Source organism: Diadema antillarum, unplaced genomic scaffold (genome assembly GCF_040938485.1).
Source record: "Diadema antillarum isolate AM-2024a unplaced genomic scaffold, OU_Dant_1.0 seq00001930_RagTag, whole genome shotgun sequence".
Lineage (NCBI taxonomy): Eukaryota > Metazoa > Echinodermata > Echinoidea > Diadematoida > Diadematidae > Diadema > Diadema antillarum.
The window spans coordinates 347434-370716 of record NW_027272593.1 but is presented as its reverse complement, the minus strand read 5'-3'; the positions used below and the strand labels follow the sequence as shown (position 1 = coordinate 370716).

At 36.9% G+C, this 23283-nt stretch overlaps 1 protein-coding gene across 1 annotated transcript; it reads left to right on the top strand.

The window, feature by feature from the left end:
- The first annotated feature begins 2701 nt into the window (after positions 1-2701).
- Positions 2702-12346, top strand: LOC139713248 (endoglucanase A-like). The gene is made up of 7 exons (XM_071624993.1): positions 2702-2711; positions 2752-2919; positions 6355-6699; positions 7981-8092; positions 8792-8951; positions 10913-11069; positions 12180-12346. The coding sequence occupies exons 1-7, from the start codon at positions 2702-2704 to the stop codon at positions 12344-12346; spliced, it is 1119 nt and encodes a 372-aa protein (XP_071481094.1).
- The last annotated feature ends 10937 nt before the right edge of the window (positions 12347-23283 follow it).

The window sequence follows — 23283 nt, the reverse complement described above, 5'->3', positions numbered from 1 at the left end:
TTGCATAACAATAGACACAGCGAGACAGCAAGCAAGATAAGACGTGCTAATATCGGGCCATCTCGCCATTCAACCATATTATTGACATAAAAAAAAAAAAACCCGGATTACATGATCACGTCGAATAGATTCCTCTTAAAGGATTTTTGTAAGATTCAATTTGTAAATAAAGGGTAATAACTTTATTCTTTTTTAAACTTATAAAAATCCCACACAGACAAGTCACAACATTCAGCGTATAAATAAAATTGTAAATTATCTTTAACATTTGAGATGGGATTTCACTTATTGCATTTCACTTTACGATAGTTACGAGAAGTAGGCCAAAATGAGCGATGGTCAAGATGCAAAGACATGTAAGCAGCTCTTTGAGGGGTTGTCAGTCCTATCAGTCCCTTCCGTGATTGATACAGCGTGACAGGCTAATTACGCTTCTGGTTATTATAGCAATAGATGCAACGGGAAGATGTTGCCAGCAGCGGAACCATTGATATCGATTGCACTATATCAAAGGCTATCCGAAATGTTCCATTGGGTTGTTTGTGGTGATCAGGAAACAAATTTATCGGAGTTACGTAAAGGGAAACAACTGCGTGCGGTCCTGCATAACATTATGCGGAGTGGTTATATTGACGTAAGAAAAAAAAAGAACAAGGAAAATCAGCGATTAGACGTATAAAAGGTCGCGTTTCGTCTGCTATTTATAACATAACATGGCCTGCAACATTGGTCTGGGCGTCTGGATAGACGTGGAGCATTCCGGGCATTGGAGCTAGGAGTTACGACTTACGTGTACACGATGATCACCGCTTGGTTGTATGTGACATCCAGAAGATGTGCAAAGGCTGCGATCCGATTGTCAAAACATCCCGTTGAAAGGATCTCCGATACATTAGATAAGGTTAAAGTTCGCGGTTCATTGCCGGATCTGCCGCTCACATGCATAGCTTCTGGAGAAAGGCAAACTTTCGAACAACGTGAACAGCTTGTACGTAGCGAGAGTAACGATCCGAGAGTATTGAGAGAAGTATCAAATAATTATAGAATTCTAGTGAATTCTTACATTTCACACACTCAGCATCAGAGCATTACGTAAGGTATTTCGTGGACAAGAGTGCGTTGAAACGTATACTAGTAAGCTCACAAATTTATCACCACACTAAGATTTGAAGTGTTGTAAAGCGTTTCGTTGTGATGGTGCTGTTTCAGGCAGAAATCTGGTGGATGAGGTAAGGATTACGCAACTCCTCAAGTCCGCTGCGCACGTAGGACAGTGACCAGGATGTAACAGATTGCGAGGCTTTGAATAAAATGCCGATAATGAGTACAAATTTGAATACGAAGTAAGGCTTGGAATTCTTGGTATTTTAGTTTGTAATAGACAGTCAAATGGAAAATTCGGCATTGCGTTCATGTTTTGGCGTTCCAGTGGTATATCCTAGCGTGGTGAGGTGTTAAAAGGGTAATGACAGAAGCAGAACATGATGGTCATAGTCAGTCTATTATGTGAGTTTAGGAAATACATAATTTCCAAAAATTATAATCCGTAAGTCTTTTTGCTTCACTTACATTGCTTTAAACGCCGAAATAAGCTTAGTTGAGTAGATACAGGTGCACTGGTAATAAACTGGCTAGATGCAAGACTCATACCGAATATGAGCCGGTCTATGGTGAAGCGGGTTGACCACCGACAGCTCCCTCCGTCATGGGGGCCAGGGATGGGGGTTGTGACTCTTCGTTGGATGCAATGGTAGCGTTGGGTTGGGGCGTGGCTTTCTCGGCGTTGCGGGTGGCTGAATAAAATGGCGCGGGGTTACCTTTTTGATCTCTCCATCTTCCGCCAGCGAAGTGGAAGCGGGTTCCAGCCTGAAATGCGCTCTGCACCTCTGTTTTCCATTTACTCTTTTCCAGTCGATCCATTTTGGTGAGATCATCGATGACATACATGTCATTGCCGGCGAGAAGTCGTCGTTGCTGCGAAACCACATATCTCTTATCCTGATACGAAAGTAGTTTGACCAGGAAATGTCGGGGTTTGCCAGGGAGTTTTGGTCCGTCTCTATGTGCGCGTTCAATCTTAGGATTTTCCATATGAAAATGACTGCACAGAAACTGTTTAGCAACTTCCATAGGATTCTCATTGAGTTGTTCTTTCAGTCCCACAATGCGAAAGTTGTTTTTACGGGAAAATCTTTCCAGCTTGTTTTCAGCCGCGGCGGCTTTTTCCAGCAGAGCTTCATGATTTTGAACTCTGAGTTCCAAATTCCGCATTTTTTTCTCCAGTGGGTCAACTCGCTTCTCCAAATCGTTGGTTCGCGCAGCTTGAAACTCTAACGCTTTTTCGAGATCCTTGAACATGGAGCGAATATCTGCGATTCCCTGTCGGACGAAGGTCTCGAAGTCAGCATGGGAGTCCTCCATTCGCTCTATGTTCTCCGCCGGAGTTCTGGCATGTTCCTTTCGTTGAGCACCGCTTCTTAATCCGTAGCTCATGATTGAACCGCGCGCGTGAAAGATTCTGTATAAAACTCGTGGATTATCAAGAGCGCACAACGCACACGTCCTCACAGATCGATTTCCATTCACTTTTTTTTTTTCTTCTTTTTTTTTCTTTTCTTTTTTTTTTTTTTTTTTTCTTTTTTTTTTTTTCTTTTTTTTTTTTTGCAGATTAAAGTTTGAAACCCGTATATAACTTTTACATATGTCTCCGTGTTTGTACATTGTTTCGTGCTTTATCTGTTTGCTTCAAAGTATCATCGGCCTATAACTACGACGAGGTTTTGCATAAGTCGATTCTCTTCTATGAAGCCCAGCGATCTGGATATCTCCCCGATGATAACCGCATCCCCTATCGAGGTGATTCGGCCGTGGATGACAGGGGGAATTACGGCGAGGATCTGACTGGAGGCTGGTATGACGGTACGAACCAACTCAGCTATACACCTTGATTTAAATTCGATTTGATTTCAAACGAATTCGTTTCAATTTCAGTGCGATCGTATTTGACTGCCATTGCCGTTCACTTCGACTGTGGTTTGTTTTGAGTTCATCTCACTTCAATTTCATGTCCTGTCAATTGTATTTTTTACATTTTTTTTTTTTTTTTTTGGGGGGGGGGGCAAATTTGACTGAAGGGGGAAAAAGTAGTTTGGAAATATTTAACGTCGTTTTATTCCACGTGTTAACTCAGGTCTTACACGTTATCCGTTTCAAGTCCACTCCCAATAGTCTATTACTTGTATACTGATAACAATGTGTCAACTATCATGCCCATGTTCACAGTAAAAAAAAAAATGAATATGAAAAAGTGAATATAATATATATATATATATATATATATATATATATATATGTGTATATATGTATATATATATATATATATATACAAACGTATACTAGTATATTAACATATATATATATATATATATAGAGAGAGAGAGAGAGAGAGAGAGAGAGATCCTGACTGAAATGTTAGGAAGAAATCAAATTGCTCTCGACTTTTCCCTTTAATCAGTCATTCACTCTGCCCGTCATAGCCTTTATAAGGATCTACCAAGAGAAGACATTACAGTATTATCTAGATGACGTGACATGTTATGATCAGTGGCGTGTCTGGGGAAAACGGCGCCTGGGGCAAGCGCGAAAATTGCGCCTCTAATTTCTGAAAAAAGTGTTCAACCCCAACCCCATCACGGTAGGGACATAAAAAAAAGTCCACTTGATATGCTTTTCAAGCACTTACAAGGGGTCTCTTTGAGGGTGATTTATATATAATAAATTTTGATAAATTTCAGCCTACAAGACATGGAATTCTGGCCATTTTTTTTTTGTGGGGGGGGGGGGTATCAAATATCACAATTCAAATCAAGATATAGTGACGGCCTTATAGATAACAATTTATACCAACAAACTGACGACTTGGAAAAATATTCTCAATTAGTACGAGCAAGTGAGCCGAAATCTGTTTGTTTTTTGGTTATCAAATATCACAATTCTAATCAAAATATAGTGACTGCCTTATAGATAGTATATACCAACAAACTGAGGACTTCGAAAAATACACTCTCAATTAGTACGAAATTTGTATATATCTGTGTAGGAAACATTGCATTTAGCTCATAGTTCGTTGCACTTGTAAATCATAAAGAATTTGTACCAACAAACTGAGGACTTGGAAAATACTCTCAATTAGTACGAGCAAGTGAGCCGAAATTTGTATATATCTGTGTAGGGAACATTGCATTTATCTCATAGTTCGTTGCACTTGTAAATCATACAATAATGGCACACTATTATCCCCCCCCCAAAAAAAAAAAAAAAAAAAAAAAAGAATGTTTGTTTGCCCTTAATTGTCAAAACCCATGCAGAGGGTCGGTAGGCCTTTTTTTTAATACCCTTTTTCCTCATACAATTTTGTAACTTTGGCAGAGCATTTCGTACACTCATCCTTCTGGCAATGCTTCGGGTTCTAGTTCGACGTTCAACTTTGTACAGGATGTGGCGCAAGTTAATGCACTCAAAACTCCAAGGGATTCATTCAAATTTACGTCTTGTCAGGGCCCGGTAGGCGAGGCAGAAACACTCACTGACAAACACTTATAACGTTCATCTATTTTGTTTAAGGTTGCAAACAGCTCCAAAAAAAAAGTACCTTCCAGTGAGATGCTGGCGGATGCTGTAAAAGTAGCCATCTTGGCAGTCGCGCTGTGCTGCGCTGCGGCCGGTATGGTAGCTAGCTAGATAGCGCACTACCTATGCACGTGAGCCAAAAAGGTAGCTAGCATGCAATGCATGCTATAAAACGAAGCCTGCGGCCCCGCCCGAACACGATTACAACGGGTCGATGGGATGGAAAAACATTTTTAGACTTTGTTTTTCATTCTTTCTTTGCTTAATATGGATAATTTTGGGTTTAAAACCGTTCACAAATTTGCAGAAGATGAAATTTGTTAAAAGAAAAAAAAAAGAATCGAATTTTCGGTCGGTCGCCAAGGGCAAGCAAACCATTTTTTTTTTTTGCCTTATTATGGTGGCTTGCTCTGTATCTGAAATATAAACAGATCATGCGACAATAGAATCCAAAAAGCTTGCTAAAACTTTTCTGAACATGTTCGTATAGGCCTATAGGAAATACGGGATTCTCTTAGATATATGGTTTATAATTCAAGTACTTATTAACATTACGATATCATTGCTGGTCCGACTGGATTTATGAATGGTGATATCTGACAAGCTGAAAAAAAAAATCGCAAGGCATAAGTGTTAGTGCAAGCGAGCGCAGCGAGTGAGCTCCTTTTATCTTTCACTTAGATTGGCAAATAGTTTTTTGTATAATTCTCAATAATGGTATGGTGGCTATATTGATAAAAGGCATTGAAGTTGGAGAGAGGCATATATTAGTTGTACAGAGTCAAAATTCATGTGTTATTGCAAAGAAACGCTGGAGTTTTCTTCAATATTTGGTTGTGAATCACTTCGAAGCCGTTGGTGCCCTCTCTTGATCCAATCTGCGATCGCTTCAGAACGAAAGTAATTGCAGCCGCTGATCCGTGTAACATTTTGCCTGCTAAATGTTTGTTTGTTTTTTCTTTCCTTTTTTTAAATAGTTTTTCGTTTTTGGCGCCCCAAGGAGTGGCGCCCGAGGCACGTGCCCCCCTTGTCGCCCCGTAGATACGCCATTGGTTATGATATAAGTAGTGTGTACTATACACAGTACATTTAGAAGAAATGTGATAAGAATCTCACTTAAATGAGATAATATGATAATACGTAATTCTTCTAGAAAATTACATTTGAGCAAATCGGTCAAGCCATGCATTATGACAGGCCGAAAGGGGTAAGCAGAAAGCAACATCCGCCTCAGACTCAATTTCTTTTACGCACACACACATACACACACACGCACACACGTACACATGCACACCGATATGAGTATATTTTATTTATCATACACACACACACACACACACACACACACACACATATATATATATATATATATATATATATATATATATATATATATATTGAGCAAACTATCATGTCCCCGTTTGGCGTACGTGCTTTTTGCGAGAATATATAAAAAACTGATTTCGTTTCTTTGGTTAAAAAAAAGACACAATGAAAGACTGACATTATTTGCACAATGTTTTGTGTACACCTCGTTTTGTCTTTATACTACCTATATGATGTAAGATTGACATTATTTTTGTACAATGTTTGTGTATAATGCAGTTTGTCTTCATTATAATGTTTTGTTTTTGTTTCTGTGAACGTTTTTGTTTCTGTGATATGAAATTGGACGAAATTCGAATAAAGAATTGTCAAAAAAAAATGTATGTATGCGTATTACAGCTGGAGATACTGTCAAGTTCGGGTTACCTATGGCAGCATCTGTCACCATACTGGCCTGGGGCATCATTGACTTTGAGACGGCGTACAGAGATGCCGGGGAGTACTACAATGCGCTGTACAGTATCAAGTGGGCCACTGACTATTTCATCAAATGCCATGTGGGACACAACCAGTTCTACGGGCAAGTGGGAGATGGCCACGCGGACCACTCGTGGTGGGGCAGGCCCGAGGAACTCACGATGGACAGACCCGCGTGGAAGATCGACGAGTGGAACCCTGGCTCTGACCTTGCCGGAGAAACAGCGGCCGCACTAGCGGCGGCATCGATCGCCTTCAGAGACACCGGTGTGTATCTAGGCGCAGTCTTGCTGTGGCTTCAAGTTCTATTTCGTTGTCGATATTTGACAAATCATACCATTAACTATCTCTTTTTAAAACAAGTTAACAAACCGTCTTTTTCTCCCGTACCAGTCATGTTCCATTTGAATTAGAGAGAGTTAATCTGCATCACACGCACATACATATACACACACATATCACTTTCAAAGTGATTTTTAGTTTGTGCAGAGAAACAGACCTAGAGGTAATCTAAGATACGCCAGAAGCATATGTTAGTATCAGGTGACGATGCGCAACACCTTTGCTGATTTTATTTCTCTTGATATTTGTTTTGTTAATCTGCAGATTATCTTTCGTTCCGCGGCCTTGATCATGTTGATAGATCATTATCACAGTAACGTTGTAATCCTTTCGTGGTATACAGACATATGTATTCTAATAAGGAATACGTTCTTGGAAACATCAAAATAATGTAACCAGAGATCATCATGAAAAGTTAGAAAATCTCTAACCCCCCACCCCCCCCCCCCCCACCAGACATTCCTACACATGAGTTCTGTGACAACCAGTTTAGAAGTCTATGCGTGAAGGGCAATGCAATTTGTGATAAGTTATCTGCAATAATACACGAGAGATGTTATAACAATGCGTAGTACTCACATTTCTTTACTTACACTGTAAAAACATCGGTGTTAGATTTAACACCACGGGTGTTAAATCTAACACCGATCAAACTTCAATAAAGGACCACACCCACAGGTGTTAAAAATGCACTGTGATGGTTTTTAAAAGTGTTCACCTGACACTTCGTGGTGTTAATTTGACACTGTACCTGGTGTTATTTTGACACTGTACTGGTGTTAATCAAAAAATGACACCACATGGTGTTGATTTGATATTTGTTGGTGTTAATATCAATGGTTTAACACCCGTCCAGCTTCAATAAGACACCACACCAGCTGGTGTTATTTTGGTGTAAATTTATTTTCACATTTTTTCAAAAATCTAGTATTTTAATGTAAAATTCTTGATTGTCTTGTTTAAACTAAAAATCATCAAGAAGTGCAGTTACTAAGAAACTCTTCAAAAACAGTTTAAAATTTGGAAATGACATCCGGAGGTGTTAATTTAACACCATAAATGAGCACCGAAAATTTAACACCAGCTCGGTGTTCACTATTTAACACCGGACTTTTTGCAGTGTATACTTACTTGATGCAACAGTTTCCAATCCCATTCGAGATCATGTCTGTCGACCTGTTCCGTATCCGCAATTACTATTCTCAGATTCAAGCTATTCATCTACGCTGTTACAGCACGCCAGGGAACTGTACGACTTTGCCTACTACTACCAAGGGAAATATACCCAAGCTATCCCAAACGCTGAATCCTTTTACAGGTATCTTATGATGATGTAGGCTATGTTTATTGCTTTGCGAAAAGCATCGTTAACATGTCATTGTGATGTTTCGCAAAAATTAAGATCCGAAACACTGATGAGATCATTTTTTAGGTTTACATTGCAAGTGTGATATGTCGATATGACTTTCATACTATAAAATTATACACAAATTTTTTTTCCTGTTTTTTTTACTACCAACAGTGGTCTTTGTAGGCCCGAAATGCAAACCATGTATTCGCTTGATATGTAGCTGAAATAAAGAAATACGATACCAACAAAACACTTTTGAAAATCTAACTATAGTGTAGTTTCCCTCTGTAAGTTTTACAACATTCTGCATGTATCAAATATCACTGAAACACAGAGCCTCTCCGGCTGTTCAAAAAAAGACTTTGCAAGTCGTGTTGAAATTCGTTTAATGTCACCATTGGAACCAATGATGTCATAATGACGTCATTGACGCCTAGGTCGTGCATTTAACGAAGTCTTGTAATGAAAGAGATGCACAAACAAATAAACTAAAACAAAAAAGTTACTTCATCAAACATCGAATTAGCCCACTGTTTTGTTTTGTGTTGTTTGTTGTTGTTTTTTAGATTTCGCTACATTAACTTTTTCTCTCACGACTTCCTCACATATCCCCCTCTTCTGTCCATTATTCAAACGCCTCTTATGCCTGCCTACTCCAAAACTCAGCTCCTCGGGATACATGGATGAGCTTTCCTTCGCCGGTGCCTGGATGTACCGCGCTACCGGAGAAATGGGCTACTTCTACGATGCTGAATACTTCTATGACGTATACCTGACTAGCACGTCTTGGGCTTTCAGCTGGGACGATAAGGCGGCCGGGGCGAAGGTTCGTACAAAATACCCCGTTTGTTTTGTTTGTTTGTTTTTATCTTTATGTGCCACGACTCAGTCCACGGCGTGCCAACTTCGCATATTCTGCTCAAACGCACAAACCCGCCCAAGCCGATCGATAAATCGCCAAATGTCACAATACAATGAAAGCGTTTCTCGCGTTTCCGGTCCTCTCACATACAGCTTTCATTTTACGTGGTGATTTTCCAGGAAGCAGCGTTTAATACTGGATTAACGTGTAAATTCCAAGTTTCTGTAACTGTTTTGTGTGCAAAAGTCATGCCTTTACAACAATGTAGCTACTGGTAATGTGAAAGAAAAACAATCATAGAGATGACATACAATAAACACCAAACAAAGCTTCGCATTTTCTCTATAACTTTTCTCACTACATTTTCAGCTATACAGAAATCTGCAAAAGTAAGAGAGACTTGAAAACAGAATGTTTTCCCAAAGCATAACTACATTGTGTTACTTAGAATGATTTGGCACACTGGGGAGTTTCCACCATGGCACATAAAGAGTTAAGGAACCTCCGGGTAAAAAGTCATATTCACCCCCTCTTTTACAATTCTCCACCATGATTTTCATTCCGTGAAAAGTACCTCTTGTACCGAGGATTTAAGGAACACGCATGCATGCGGTGCCTCGGAGAGTTACCCAGGGTAGCCTTTTCAGTGTATAACCATGTTTCCTCTTCCAAAAGCCTTGTCATTCATGTACTTGATAATGGAAGTTACCCGGTTTCACAACTGGTTGGAGAGGGACAAATGGGTAAAAATATTCTGTCAAAAGGTTAAATCACTTGGCAGGATTCAAGACCCCTGATTGAGAGTAAAGAATCGTATGCGTAACACTTGGCACCCAATAACGCAGCGTCAACGATATTTGTTATCGCTTGTCCATAAAGATATACCTATAGTTTCTATCTCGACGGCGCGCCGCGGTGTTGTCTCAGTAATATACAGTATGATGTATGATAAACAAGAAAATATGGAAAGTCAAGTTCAAGTCACGTTTTCACGACTGGAAATTCTCCCTAGCTTCACCAGAATGCATGGATATGTTGCTTGCCATAATATATCTAAGTGACAGGAATGTGCATCAAATCAATGACAAGAGTGTACATCATCTTGCATCAAAAACATTCATTAAAAACAGACACATGATTTGTGAACGTCTTTTTGAAGGTCCGTTCTATCGTTAGAATGTCGTAACATCAGACATTGTTGTACAGTTCCGAAATCAGACACATGTGCATTAAATTGCCCATACAAATGTCCTTCAACTGTTTCGAGTACAGATCAAGTCCCTTTTAGGAGAGATAACCCGGTTCACAAGCATATACTGTAGCCTGGTCTGTTTGGTATCTTTTCTCCAGCTGTAAGAATGGTATAATGATTGACAGCATTGGAATGTTTTGTACAAATTCTTTGGGAAGAAATGGCACACTTGACAACATGATTTGAAGTTAGGGAACATGTCCGTTGTTTCCTGCTATCTCTTTCTGTATATCATAATTATGTGGGAATCATATTCCGTGTTCTTCTGCAGAAAATGCTGCGTCGAATAGATAAATAAAAGTTGGTTAATTGTTACGGAAACATGGTCCAATAACGGACATGCACACATTACTTTACGGAGTATTAATGTATTTATGTTTTCTAGGGGTTTTCTAGGTGTCAGCGATTTACAAGGCTTATTGCTCTTCTCTGTTGACCCCCCATTCACATGAATTTACGCATCGGCTCTTGTTCTTGTTGTTGTTTTGTGTATGTGTGTGTATTTCTTTTGATATTCATATATTTGTATCTATGTGTTTTCATTGTATGAGTTGTTTGATGATTTTATGTCGAATGGAAATAAATTTGAACTTGAACTTGAACTTGATTTAAAGTCAGAATTTTCACTATTCGCGCTTGCTTCACAAATTTGGGTCATCATTGCCTTTGCCAGATGCTGTTGTACCAGACGAGAAATGGTGTGAACTACGGCGAGCCTTACAAATCAGGGATTAAGGCCTACCTCAACAACTGGTTGCCGGGTGGGAGCGTCACGTACACACCCAAGGGTTTGGCTTGGCGCCAGGAGTGGGGACCGCTGCGATACGCCGGTGCGTCCATAGAACCGCCTCTTTCTCATACCGCTATGTCCTCCTTATTGTTGTCTCCGAAGGTCTAATTAACAACAAATATTATTGATAAAGATGTTGACGGTGATAATTATTATCATGACAATAATGATAATGCATGCTGCTGATAATGATGATGATTCATGATGATACTAGTGATACACTGTAATGATAGTAATAATGATGATAATGTTGATGAAAATAATAATAATAATAATAATAATAACAATAATAGTAATAATAATAACAATGATATCAACAACAGTGATTATACATCTATGTATTCATTATTTTATTACTATTGTTGTGATGATGATGATGATTATGATTATTATAATCATAATTTTTGTTGTTATTGTGATCATTATTGCTGTTATGGTTTTAGCGACACTTATGATGATAGATAAACAAAACACTCTCGGATAAAGCCAGAAACTAATAGGACAGAGCTTGCTTCGCATGAGGCTGCCTAGTCTTGTGAAAGGTTGTAAACTGTTTTTGTCTTCTCCCTCCTTTTTTTTTTCTTCGTTTGCCATGAAAATTGGTACGCATATCCTCAGAAATGGGACAAAAGTAGCACCATTAATAGATATCGGATTTTCATTGTTGTTATTTTTTTGTCTTCTTGATTTACATGTCACCTATAGTCTCTGTCTTTTGTTTCATTAATGTTTGTTTGTGTTTGGGTTTATTAATTCTATTGCCTTCTAAAGGTTTGTGTGTGTTTTTTTATCTGCTAATTTAGATTCTGAATTTGATTTTTTTTTTCTGTTTTCAAACATGTTACATATTATTTTTCATGTTTTTTATGGATCCCATGCAATAAGGGCAGGTTTATTGAATTGGCTGCCCATCATGACGTTGAGTGCAACCCTTACTGATAATGAATAACGTCTGGTGCTTAATGTGCACATTCGGTAGCACTTTCTGGCCATGAGCTTGTCAAAATTCAAAGTTTTTACTAACATGACTATTAAAGTGAGCATTACACATTATTTTGAGTCTGTAATACTCTGCTCAGTGTCATTTTTATCATTACTCTTTGTCATCGCAATCGTAATCAATATTGTGAATGTTTTATTGTGACTTCAGCCAACACTGCATTCCTCGCGGGGCTGGCATGCAAATACAATTTAGGTTGGGATTACTGCGAATTCGCCCGCGACCAGATCAAGTACATGCTCGGAAATGGTGGGAGGAGCTATGTGGTGGGATTCGGCAACAACCCGCCAACTCAACCGCATCATCGTTCAAGGTAACACATTGGTGATAAATGATTCTGATTTGGAGACGTTAGTGGTAGATGTTGTTCTAGTAATGACAATGATACTTAAATTGATATTAAGAGAGAACTTCTGCTTATGATGGCGATGAGAATAATAGGAATGAAATCATTATGATCTTATACTCTGCCGAGGTAAATGTATGCCACATCATGTTTTAGATATAGTTTTCCAAATTAAATATTCATGCATGCACGATCAGATTGTGTTATTGCTCTGCATCATAAGTGTAATATATATTGTGAAGGCCTCCTATGTGCTTGTTTTCTCACGTAACAACCCAAGTACATGAAATTATGTACACATGCATGTAGGCCTACTTATTGTTTTGTGGATAACATATGCTGATAACAGACGTTGTAGAATATCAAATAGCACACTGGTACTATCAGTCTTTTTTATGTTAAGATTCAACAATTTTCCATGTCAAAAATATAGCGTCATGTTTACCTAGTTGATAAGGGAGTAACAAAGCATTTAGGTACATTTTTTTTACTACCTCAATCAAAAGAAGATAAGACGTAATGATACGAAATAGAACATGATTAGGTAAGCAAAATATTCAGCAAAAAAAAAAATGTTGAGAACTAGATATCCACTTGAAAGAAAGGCTTGTATTCTAAGAAGTTGATTACTAAAAAAGAAATGGATTATTATCAAACACTATATAGGAGAGGAAAAAAAGCTCTTAAAGGAAAATACAATCATACAACTATACATACGACTGCACACAATCATAATGTACGCATGCACACACACTTAATCGGAAAGGGGAAAGATCACAAAAGAAAAGGAGAGCAAAGGGACGGAAAGGGGCAAGAACGGTGGAAGGCGAAGGTTAAGAGAAGGGGGATATAGGCACGTCTGAGTCTACCCTACTGCCTACTGATTTGTTAGCATTTATGATTCATGTAATATACAGAAGTAAAATGGCGATACCTTCAATATTCCCCGTAAAAAGAAAAAAAAAGTATTTGGATGAAATGAGTCTAAATTCTGATTCAGTGTATCCGGGTACTCCTGTAGATTCAAGGCAAAGATAATTACTTGACCACGATTCTAATCCTAGTACTAGTAGGGCTCTGGGTGTAAGAAAATCGACATCAATCGATATCAGTATTTTGTTCCCAATATTTGGCCTGAAAGGGGAAATCCAGTCCAAATATACGTTAGTCTGATAAAAAAGTGTAAAATCTTACGAGTTCAATGGTAAAAATTTGACTGAAATCGGATTGAAAATAAAGGAAGTTAAGACATTTTGAAGTTTTGCTAATTTCTGCAAAACAGTTCTTGTACAGTGGATATGAATATGCAAATGAGTGAGCTAACCTGTGTCCATGTCATACCCTCACAATTTTCCATTGATCGTGAACTATAAAAATGATGAAAATTCAATGCTTCTGTCATTGAAGTGTGAAACATGATGTTAACTTCGGAACAGTGATCAGTTAGAAATACCAGGATTTGAGTCTTGGGCATAATTGCATTTGATTGAAAAACTGGAAATGTCTAAAATTTTATGTACAAACTATATGGCTGGTTGTGAGGGAATGACATGCTCTCTTTGCCATTTACATGTTCATAATTGACTGTTCAAAAACTGTTTCCCAACAAAATAGCGAAACTTAGAAATGTCACAGCTACCTTATTTTTCATCCGATTTCGATCAAAATCATACAGTTGAATTCTAAATATTTTACTCTTTCTTACCAGACTAACTTATCATGATTATATGGACTTGATTTCAAATCACTCAAGAAAGACACACACATACACATTTTAGTGTACATAATGCCTACATACAAAATATCCTTTTTTGACATATTGGTTGCCTTCCGATACAAAACGCACAAAAGAAAATGAACTTTCCATATCTCTTTTTTCGACTCTGATGTGCATTTATCATGAAAGTAACAAACCGTACACATTTTTTTCCGACCATACCTATACAGTAATACCGTATAGTTTAAAAGAAAAACGATGTATGATGCTGTCTCGACAAAATTAATTAACACATTGCATTCATGTAAATTGACTAACAATCTCTTCTCCATTCTGACCTAGTCATACCCCCTCCACCTCTTATGTCTACCTACCCTGTCGTCAAATACAGCCGTAATACACAAATACAAGCGCGCGCGCACACACACAGACAAGACAAGCGGCTCTAGTCATGCCAGTTGTATTGGTATGTTCTGCTCAGTCTAACTCATCTCAACGTAAAGTCCTTGCTGGCTTCATAGCATGCTAACGAAGAAACCTGCTCTTCAATCAGCAGAGGTGAATAAGAAAGTTCCGCGCATGATTAGCTCATTTGTGCATCTGACAAATGACCTTTCCTTTTCTCTCAGTTGGTTATGAAATTCACTCATTGTCAAAGCGGTAATGGATAACCTTATCCGGTGTAAAAATTTATGGAATTCATGTTAACTATACAGTAGAATGGCCCGTCAGTCTGAACTTGAAGAGCTTTAACACAAAGGAGCTAAATCCATTCTTCTTTAAGTTGAGATATATGTGATTTCAGCTGCCAAAAAAACAAAGAAAATAATACGAAAACACAGGGTTATAAAATCATAACTTCTAGAATATTCCTTGTTTTGTTAAAAGTAAGGTATTTCTGGAAAGGTTTGATTTGCTCTATCTGATGATTAGGCTTACTTTGAAATGTTCAAAATGGCGCTTAGACCATTTTGCAATGAAACTCTTCACTTGGGGAAGTATTCATTTCACTGCTTTGGCACTGAATGCATAACGACACAAGGATTGTTGTTACACTGTAAAAACATCGGTGTTAGATTTAACACCACTGGTGTTAAATCTAACACCGATCAAACTTCAATAAAGGACCACACCCACAGATGTTAAAAATGCACTGTGATGGTGTTGAAAAGTGTTCACTTGACACTTCGTGGTGTTAATTTGACACTGTACCTGGTGTTATTTTGACACTGTACTGGTGTTAATTCAAAAATGACACCACATGGTGTTGATTTGATATTTATTGGTGTTAATATCAATGGTTTAACACCCGTCCAGCTTCAATAAGAGACCACACCAGCTGGTGTTACTTTGGTGTAAATTTATTTTCACATTTTTTTCAAAAATCTAGTATTTTAATGTAAAATTCTTGATCGTCTTGTTTAAATTTAAAAGCAACAAGAGGTGCAGTTACTAAGAAACTCTTCAAAAAACAGTTTAAAACTTGGAAATGACACCCGGAGGTGTTAATTTAACACCATAAATGAGCACCGAAAATTTAACACCAGCTCGGTGTTCACTATTCAACACCGGACTTTTTGCAGTGTAGGCGGATGTGCTGGCAAGCACGATTTAGCAACACAGATTACATGAATAATCATCACATTATAACAGATACTTAAATCAGTAGATTTAAACCCAAAATTCCTGTTATCCCAAATGCCCTTTTCTGCTCATGCAAAAAGTGGATCTACGAACGTGACGAACTGGCTTGTTACAGAGCTACTTCCACAGTCATGTCGGTCTGGAAAAGGTGCAACTGCTAACATGCACATGTTTTTCAAGATGCTATGAATCAGATGTTAGCGATACATGGTCAGATCATAATTTTGAGTGCTTCCAGTGAATTCATTCAACAGCATTGTCATTAAAGACGTTACGGAGAACTACGCCTAAAAAAAGAAAAAAATCGCAGATATGGCATTCTAGTACTTCTGTAAAAGTGGATATTTTCGCGTGACTAATTTTTCGCGCTTTGCCGGGTGAGAAGAATTTCGCGTGTTTTTAATTCCGCGGAATCAAGACACCAAGTACACGAACATACGGCAAGCAAAAATATTCGCGTGCTTTTATTTTCGCGCTGGTTTCTGGTTGCGCGAAATGCGCGAAAATTTCAACACCGCGAAAATTTCCACTTTTACAGATATTCTATTAGTACTCTTTAGCCTTGTCTCTGACTCCTGGTATGGCAAAGTAGTTACAGTATCACTCGTACTTATTCATTTCTTGCGATATAAATGTTTGCGGACTTATCGGAATTCCACCTATTTTCAGGCGAAATCTTCCGTGTAATCAGAGTTTAATGTGCATGATTTCAAAGGATTAAAACATATCGAGCATAAACGCAACCCACATTTATCTCGTTTTTCATACAGGATGTGTGCGCGTTTGTGTTTGTGTGGTTTGTGTGGATGTGTGCGCGTTTGTGTTTGTGTGTGCGCATTTGTGGGCAAAAAGCAATGATGAAAAAAATGACTCCTGCTCATCAATCCTTCGCTTATAAGAATACATATGTAAGTATGTATATATATATATATATATATATATATATATATATATATATTATATATATATATATATGTATGTATGTATATATATATATATATATATATGTATATATATATATATATATATATATATATGTTGATAAGGTAGTCCACGTGTTGGCAAGATAAAAAGATAAGTAACAAAGCTGCAACAAAGTTCATGCTGTATTCACCAACGGTTTATTTCTTCACACAGAAGAAATAAACCGTTGGTGAATACAGCATGAACTTTGTTGCAGCTTTGTTACTTATATATATATATATATATATATATATATATATATATATATATATATATATATATAATATAATATATATAATATTGTGTGTCTGTTTGTGTGGAGAGAGAGAAAGAGAGGGGTGGAATCTGCCAACTCGGGGCACAAAACAGTGAAATTTATTTGTTTTTTGACGATAAACTTAGGCCGCCCGAAAAACATAGAAAAATATTTATTATACACCCTGTATTCTGATTTCATAAGGAATAATTAATTCCTTGCGGTATAAACTTTTCAGGCATACTCTTCCGTGTGATCATAGTATGCGTGTGAGCGTGTGTGTGAATGTATGCGTATGTGTGACTAATAACAACTGATTTAAAAAAAGATGGCAAGCTCATTAATCTTTTTCTTTGGGTTCCATACATTGTTGTGATTATACATTGGCGCATAGATATTGAATATCGTTGTCCCCATTTTAAAGAGATGGTACAGTTTCGGTTGACATGGTACTTCGGGATTCAAACGCTTTTTTGTGATGACTTTTTTTTTAGCTAATGAGAAGTTTCTTATGAAATATGGAAGAGCGTATACTTCTAAGAGAAATTCAAAGTTTATTTGATAAAAAAATGGTTATGAAATGGCTGAGATAACCAAAACAAAGCAATCCTATAGGGTAACCGGGACCCATCTTTTATTAGGATCGCTTTGTTTTACTTTTTTGTTGTTGATATCTCAACCATTTCAAAAACCGATTTTCATCAATTGGCCTTTAAATTTCTCTAAGAGTTGTATGCTCTTTAACAAAAGTTGGTTCTTAGTGTCTTGCAGAAAGTTAAAAGCTGAATCCCCATCTCAGCCAATTATATATTTTATCCCTTTAAAAATCCACTTTTGATGGTAAGAAGAACCTGGAATTTCATTTCACATACTTCTAAGTGTTTTTATTAATGCAATGAATCTATGTCCCATAGTAGTACACCATAATGAGATTTAAAAAAAAAATTGCTTAATTCTGATTTGTAAAGAATTGATATTTTGTGCATCTAGAACCTTATGAACAAAACAAAAAATATGGGACGCTGATGATGTAGAACAGGTATAAATTCTTATAGTAGGTTTTTGCCTAGGTTTCTGTGATTTCGTGTATTTTTCGTGGAAGATTTGTTATTTCTATTTTCTTCCAGTTTCTTACAACTCTCTCTCTAAAGAATTGATATTCAAAAGGGAAAAATATAAAAAATGAACGGAAATATGTTTACAGCAAATAATCAAGTAATATGCAGGTCATCTGAACACCTGTACAGGAAGATTAGTTAGGCAGCCTGGGCTTGTTCCAGGGTCAAAGTGCGGCCAAATTATGTGAACATGTTTCTGATTGAATCCTGTTGGACCACTAACCCTTTGTGTGCCAAGTTTATTTCCTGTCCATTCATTTATGTGTGAACTTTGTGTACATTTGATTTATTGGCACAGAAAGGGTTAAAGCACCTTTTGGAACACAACGGCAATGGATTAACCACCTTTTTTTTTGGAACAACTCTCATTTTTTTTTCATTGCCTGTCTTCTTTAATTTCCTCGTAAGAATGTCAATACTTTGAGGGAGTTTGCGGTCTGGGAGTAGAAGAAATGAATATTTTTTTTCAAAAAGTCGAATTTGATATAATAGTGGGGTGGCTTAGTGAAATTATCGTGACACGGCGGACAAAAGCATGATTTTTTCACCAAAGGTACTTCATGATGTACCTTCTCAAAAAATAGGGTGCTCCAAGAAAATTGATGCTGGGAAGGAGGTCAGAGGTCAAAGGTCAATGACCTTTATTTGTGAAATTGGTTTTTTGACTATTTCTCAGGTCAGGAATATCCAATCTGGATAAAACTTGGCAGAAAGAATATTGAGAACAAGTAAAATATTTTGATTGAATTTGGAGTGAATTTTCCAAAGGTAAAAGGTCAAAGGTCAATGAACTTTTTCTAAAAATCATGTTTTTGTTTATTTCTCGAGGGAGGAAGATTCAATTTTCACAAAATTTGATATGAACGTTGTATAGAAGGTACCAAGAGTATAAACCAGGGGTCAAATATAATTGTTGATTTGTGCGTTGCCATGGCAACCCAAAACTAGGGTTTTTATTGAAGTTAGTTACAGGAGGCTATTTTCCAGTTTGGAAGAGATTCCATTTGAATAGGTACAACTGATCGACGGGATGTATAGAGGTTTGAAATACTTTTCATTAGTGTTAAGTGGTATGTTGCCATGGCAACTATATATATAGATTTTGGTTAAACTTAAAGGAGACTTCAGAACTTATGAATTTGAAGAGATTTCCATCAGGGTTGGTATAATTGATCAACAAAAAAGTCGCCAGACAAAGATTTGTCACCTTTATAGCATGTGGGTTGAGTGAATGCAGCAACAATAGTAGAACACATCAGTGAGAGTTTGAGGAAAATTGGACAATCCGTTCTAAAGTAATGAATTTTTGAAGTTTCTGCTCATGCAGTCGAGGCTGGATGAGAAGACTACTATACCTTGTAATGTCACATGTGTACAACGATATAAAGAATGAATAAAGAAAATTCAACATAAATTATTTTCGCTTACAAAAGGATACTCGACTTCTCTTTCAGAAGGCAGGGGGGATAATATTACCCTTGACATACGTCAGTAGCAAGTCAAAGAAACTATGTGAACTTTATTCAAAAAGTATGGTTTTGTGAAATTCTCATTTTATTTTCCTTAGAATGTGCGCATGTGACATCATACACTGTGGTAGTCTTTTCATCCAGCCGCGACTGTGCAGATACCTGAAAAAATCATAACTTTTGAACGGATTATACGATTTTTTCCAAGCTTTCTGTGATGTGTCCTACTAATATTGTTGTATTCACTGAATCCATGTGTGCATGAAGGTGGACTTGTCCTTTAAGGACAGATTCTGAAAGAGCAGACTGTAAGCTTTAAAATGATGTATCACACAATTCAAAGGGATTCCCCTAACCTATCTAAATAATAATACCGGTACTGGAAAGAAAGCACACACTCTGGATAAGTATGAACTGAGAAAAGAGGCTGCATTGTCTATTATAGCGTTTAATCTTTACCAAGCTGTCTCATGTCAATATGTTCGTCTTTTCTCCCCCCCCCCCTCCAATTTTCATTTGAGTTTGTCATTATTAATTTATGATGATAAGAACGATGCCACAAGGCATTGTTTCTGAAAAATGCTTCAACTGCTCCTTCAGGTCCAAAATCTACATCAATATATATAATTTTCCTGATCTCCTCAACATTTTCCAAAAATAAAGCATACACCTTTTATGCATTGAGTCCTCCTTTTTGTGGATAATTAAAGGCAAAAACCCAAAATTAGTGCTTGAAAATTGTTCTTAAGTGTGAGTTACGGATAGAAAGAACCTCTGTAAAAATGAATCTGTATAATCAATGTTAAGTATTGTTGATAACACAAAATGTGAACAATATTTCTATGATAACATGTTTCCAGACTAAACCGTCCGCATTTATGCTTTAATGAGAAAAATACTGATATCTCTTTATATGTTTGCTTTGATTGCAAAAACTGTATAAAAATTATGGTAGGATGTCTTGTGATACAACAGGGGGGGGGGGGCATTTCATGAAGCAGTTTGGTCAGATATTTTTCTGACAAACTGTTACAAACTACAGAAATCCTTGCATCTGATTGGCAGAGAGCAAATTTGTCCGACAACTTGTCGGACAAAATGCTTCATGAAATGCCCCCAGACCTACACATATTATGCATAAAATGTGATATCCTGAACATTTTTTTCAAGTCACTCTCCCAAAAGTGTATAGGACCTTTAAGTTTTTCTTGTTTTTGTTCCTGGCAGATTACTAGTACACAAATGCTCCAATCCATGATGACCTAACGGAAATTAAGGAAATTAAAATGAATATACTGAAAACCAAAACTACAGATACTAATAACTTACTTCATTCTTCTCTCCCCACCCCACCCCTTCTTTTTGGTTTCTTGATATACTAGATCTAGCTGACTTTGATAATTGTCATTATGTAACATCATCTTCAATTGACAAGGCGAAAAACTTAACAATCATTTCATTATGCTGCTGGACTAATGGGGTTAGTTGAACTATATTGTTTTTAATGTACTATACTTTTTCCTCCTATCAATCACATGTATTTTGGTGAAATGTATTTTGACATAAAGCATCATAGAATCAACCGCCTTTGGGGTCGGAAATTTTGTCATATTATATTGTGATTTAGATTCTGCTCTATACCGATTTTGTTTTATTTCTATCAACTTTTTAAACTCCCCCATAGACTTTGTTCACCAGCCAACTACATCCCACCCTCTTTGGATAATGTGAACCAATCAAACATTGCTTTTACTTTTTAATAACGTGTCTATACATAGCTATCAGACCAAAAATATTCAAACCGCTTTAAGTCTTTATGAGTGAAATTACAAATATCAATATATTTTTAAAAATATTCAAATTGTCTAAATTCAACTTCATCTATGAAAACAAACTTTTAACCTTTTTAAACATTTGAATAACCCCCATAAGAAATAAGAAACGTATAGAGAGGGGAAGTGCGGACAATAAAAATTGCTTACGGGAACCAGGTAATCCCTGCGCTAAACCTATGGAATTCACACAATCTTGGAGGAAACGGGTTAAATTTGTTAGGAAATATGTATGGCAATACCCAAAACCTTAAGTTCTCAATGGAATATGCAGCTCTTCTACTGGTGAACTAGTAGTTCTGGGAGAAAAAATGAGCTGTGACATAGTCCTACACCTGGCTAAGTCATTGCCCAAGATTTAAAGTATCTGAGCCAGAGTCACATGTCACTCTTTGCCATTTCTCTACAGGAGGTAGACAGTACTAAAAAAATCCTTTACCAGAAATTATATCAAATTATTTAATGAAAAGGTGCTTAAGAAAACTGGACTATTCCAACACACCTCCCTCAGGTCTGCAACACAGACTAACCACCTGTTACCATAGGAAAACCAGTAAAAATGGTGTATTACTGTAAACATGCACATAATATGTCGTATTATGGGTCTGAATTTTAAGACTAGCAACCATGTACATTGCATTGCATTGTACAGAAATCTGGCGAATGCCCTGTGTATAGTCTTTGAATTCAGACATTATTGTTATGTACAAATTAAGGGCGTTTTCTCATTTTTTCTGTTAGCGGATTTCTTGGAGCACCCCCTAATTTTGATCTTTATATATATACAAATGTCTGAGGAAAAAATGACACTTTTGTCCGGCGTGTCACGATTATCAGTATATTTGTCACTAAGCCACCCCACTATAAAAAAAGGTGAATTAGACTTATCTAGCGCTTTTTTTAAAGAAACTCTCCGTGGATTGGAAAGAGTGAGAGAAAGACGGACAGAAAGAAAAAGGCACTTTCTCTTCACATCTGGATACTAAGACATCATATAGGACAAAACATAACCCTTTCATCTTATCGCCTGAGAAGGGATACCCACTCAAAATCTTTCAAACTGACTATGATTACAAAATAGAATCGAAAAAGAGGACAGGTAATTTTCGTTAAATTGGGCAGAAAGATTAGATTGTTGTGGAATTTTAGCCTATCAAACATATTGTATATAGAAAAATATCGTTGTATAGGTTTATGAATAATTATGTAAAAACAGAACAAATACAATCGGACTCTCCACATCGATAACATTGAAAATAATCAAGCAAGGTCTTTTCCTTATATGAAGCTTATCTTAGTACCTACATCTTGCAGAAGGCCACTATCAATGATTCAGTGGTCACGGAGAAACGTGAATCTTTGTAAAGCATGTCGTGGATCCGTTTTTACCAAGTTTGGCACTTTGATGCTGTTGACATCCATAATGACTGAAAATATTTTGCTGACAATAGACTGATTGGACATGAACAAATGAATTCAAATTCTTTGCAAAGCATCGAGCTCTACAAAATGACAGCGATAATTCAATAACCCCAAAACTGTGATAACGCCTTTCTAGTCCCCTCCCTCCCCACCCAAATAAAAAATAAGATCAGACTTTCCGAACTCAGATTGTTTGATTATATTTGAAAGTTATCAACGCGGAGAGCCCGATTGTTTTTTATATCTATATGCAAATAATATGAATATGTGTATATTCAAACGTTATTTATGATCATTTTGATAAAAAAGAAAGAAAAAAAAGACTGAAATAACATAAAAAGGAAAGGAAAAAAGGAGGAAGAGCTCAAATAGTCAACAGTCACACATCACCAACGTTTGCAAAACTCAGAAATTTGCTCACTTTTCTAAGTCATTCAAAATATTCATTTCATTAGTTGGCAAATAAAAATGAAACAAATAGTCACTT

Coding starts and splice junctions, on each gene's coding strand:
- LOC139713248 (XM_071624993.1), top strand. Junction 6,700..7,980: donor GATCGCCTTCAGAGACACCG/GTGTGTATCTAG, acceptor TACTATTCTCAG/ATTCAAGCTATTCATCTACG. Junction 11,070..12,179: donor GGGACCGCTGCGATACGCCG/GTGCGTCCATAG, acceptor TTGTGACTTCAG/CCAACACTGCATTCCTCGCG.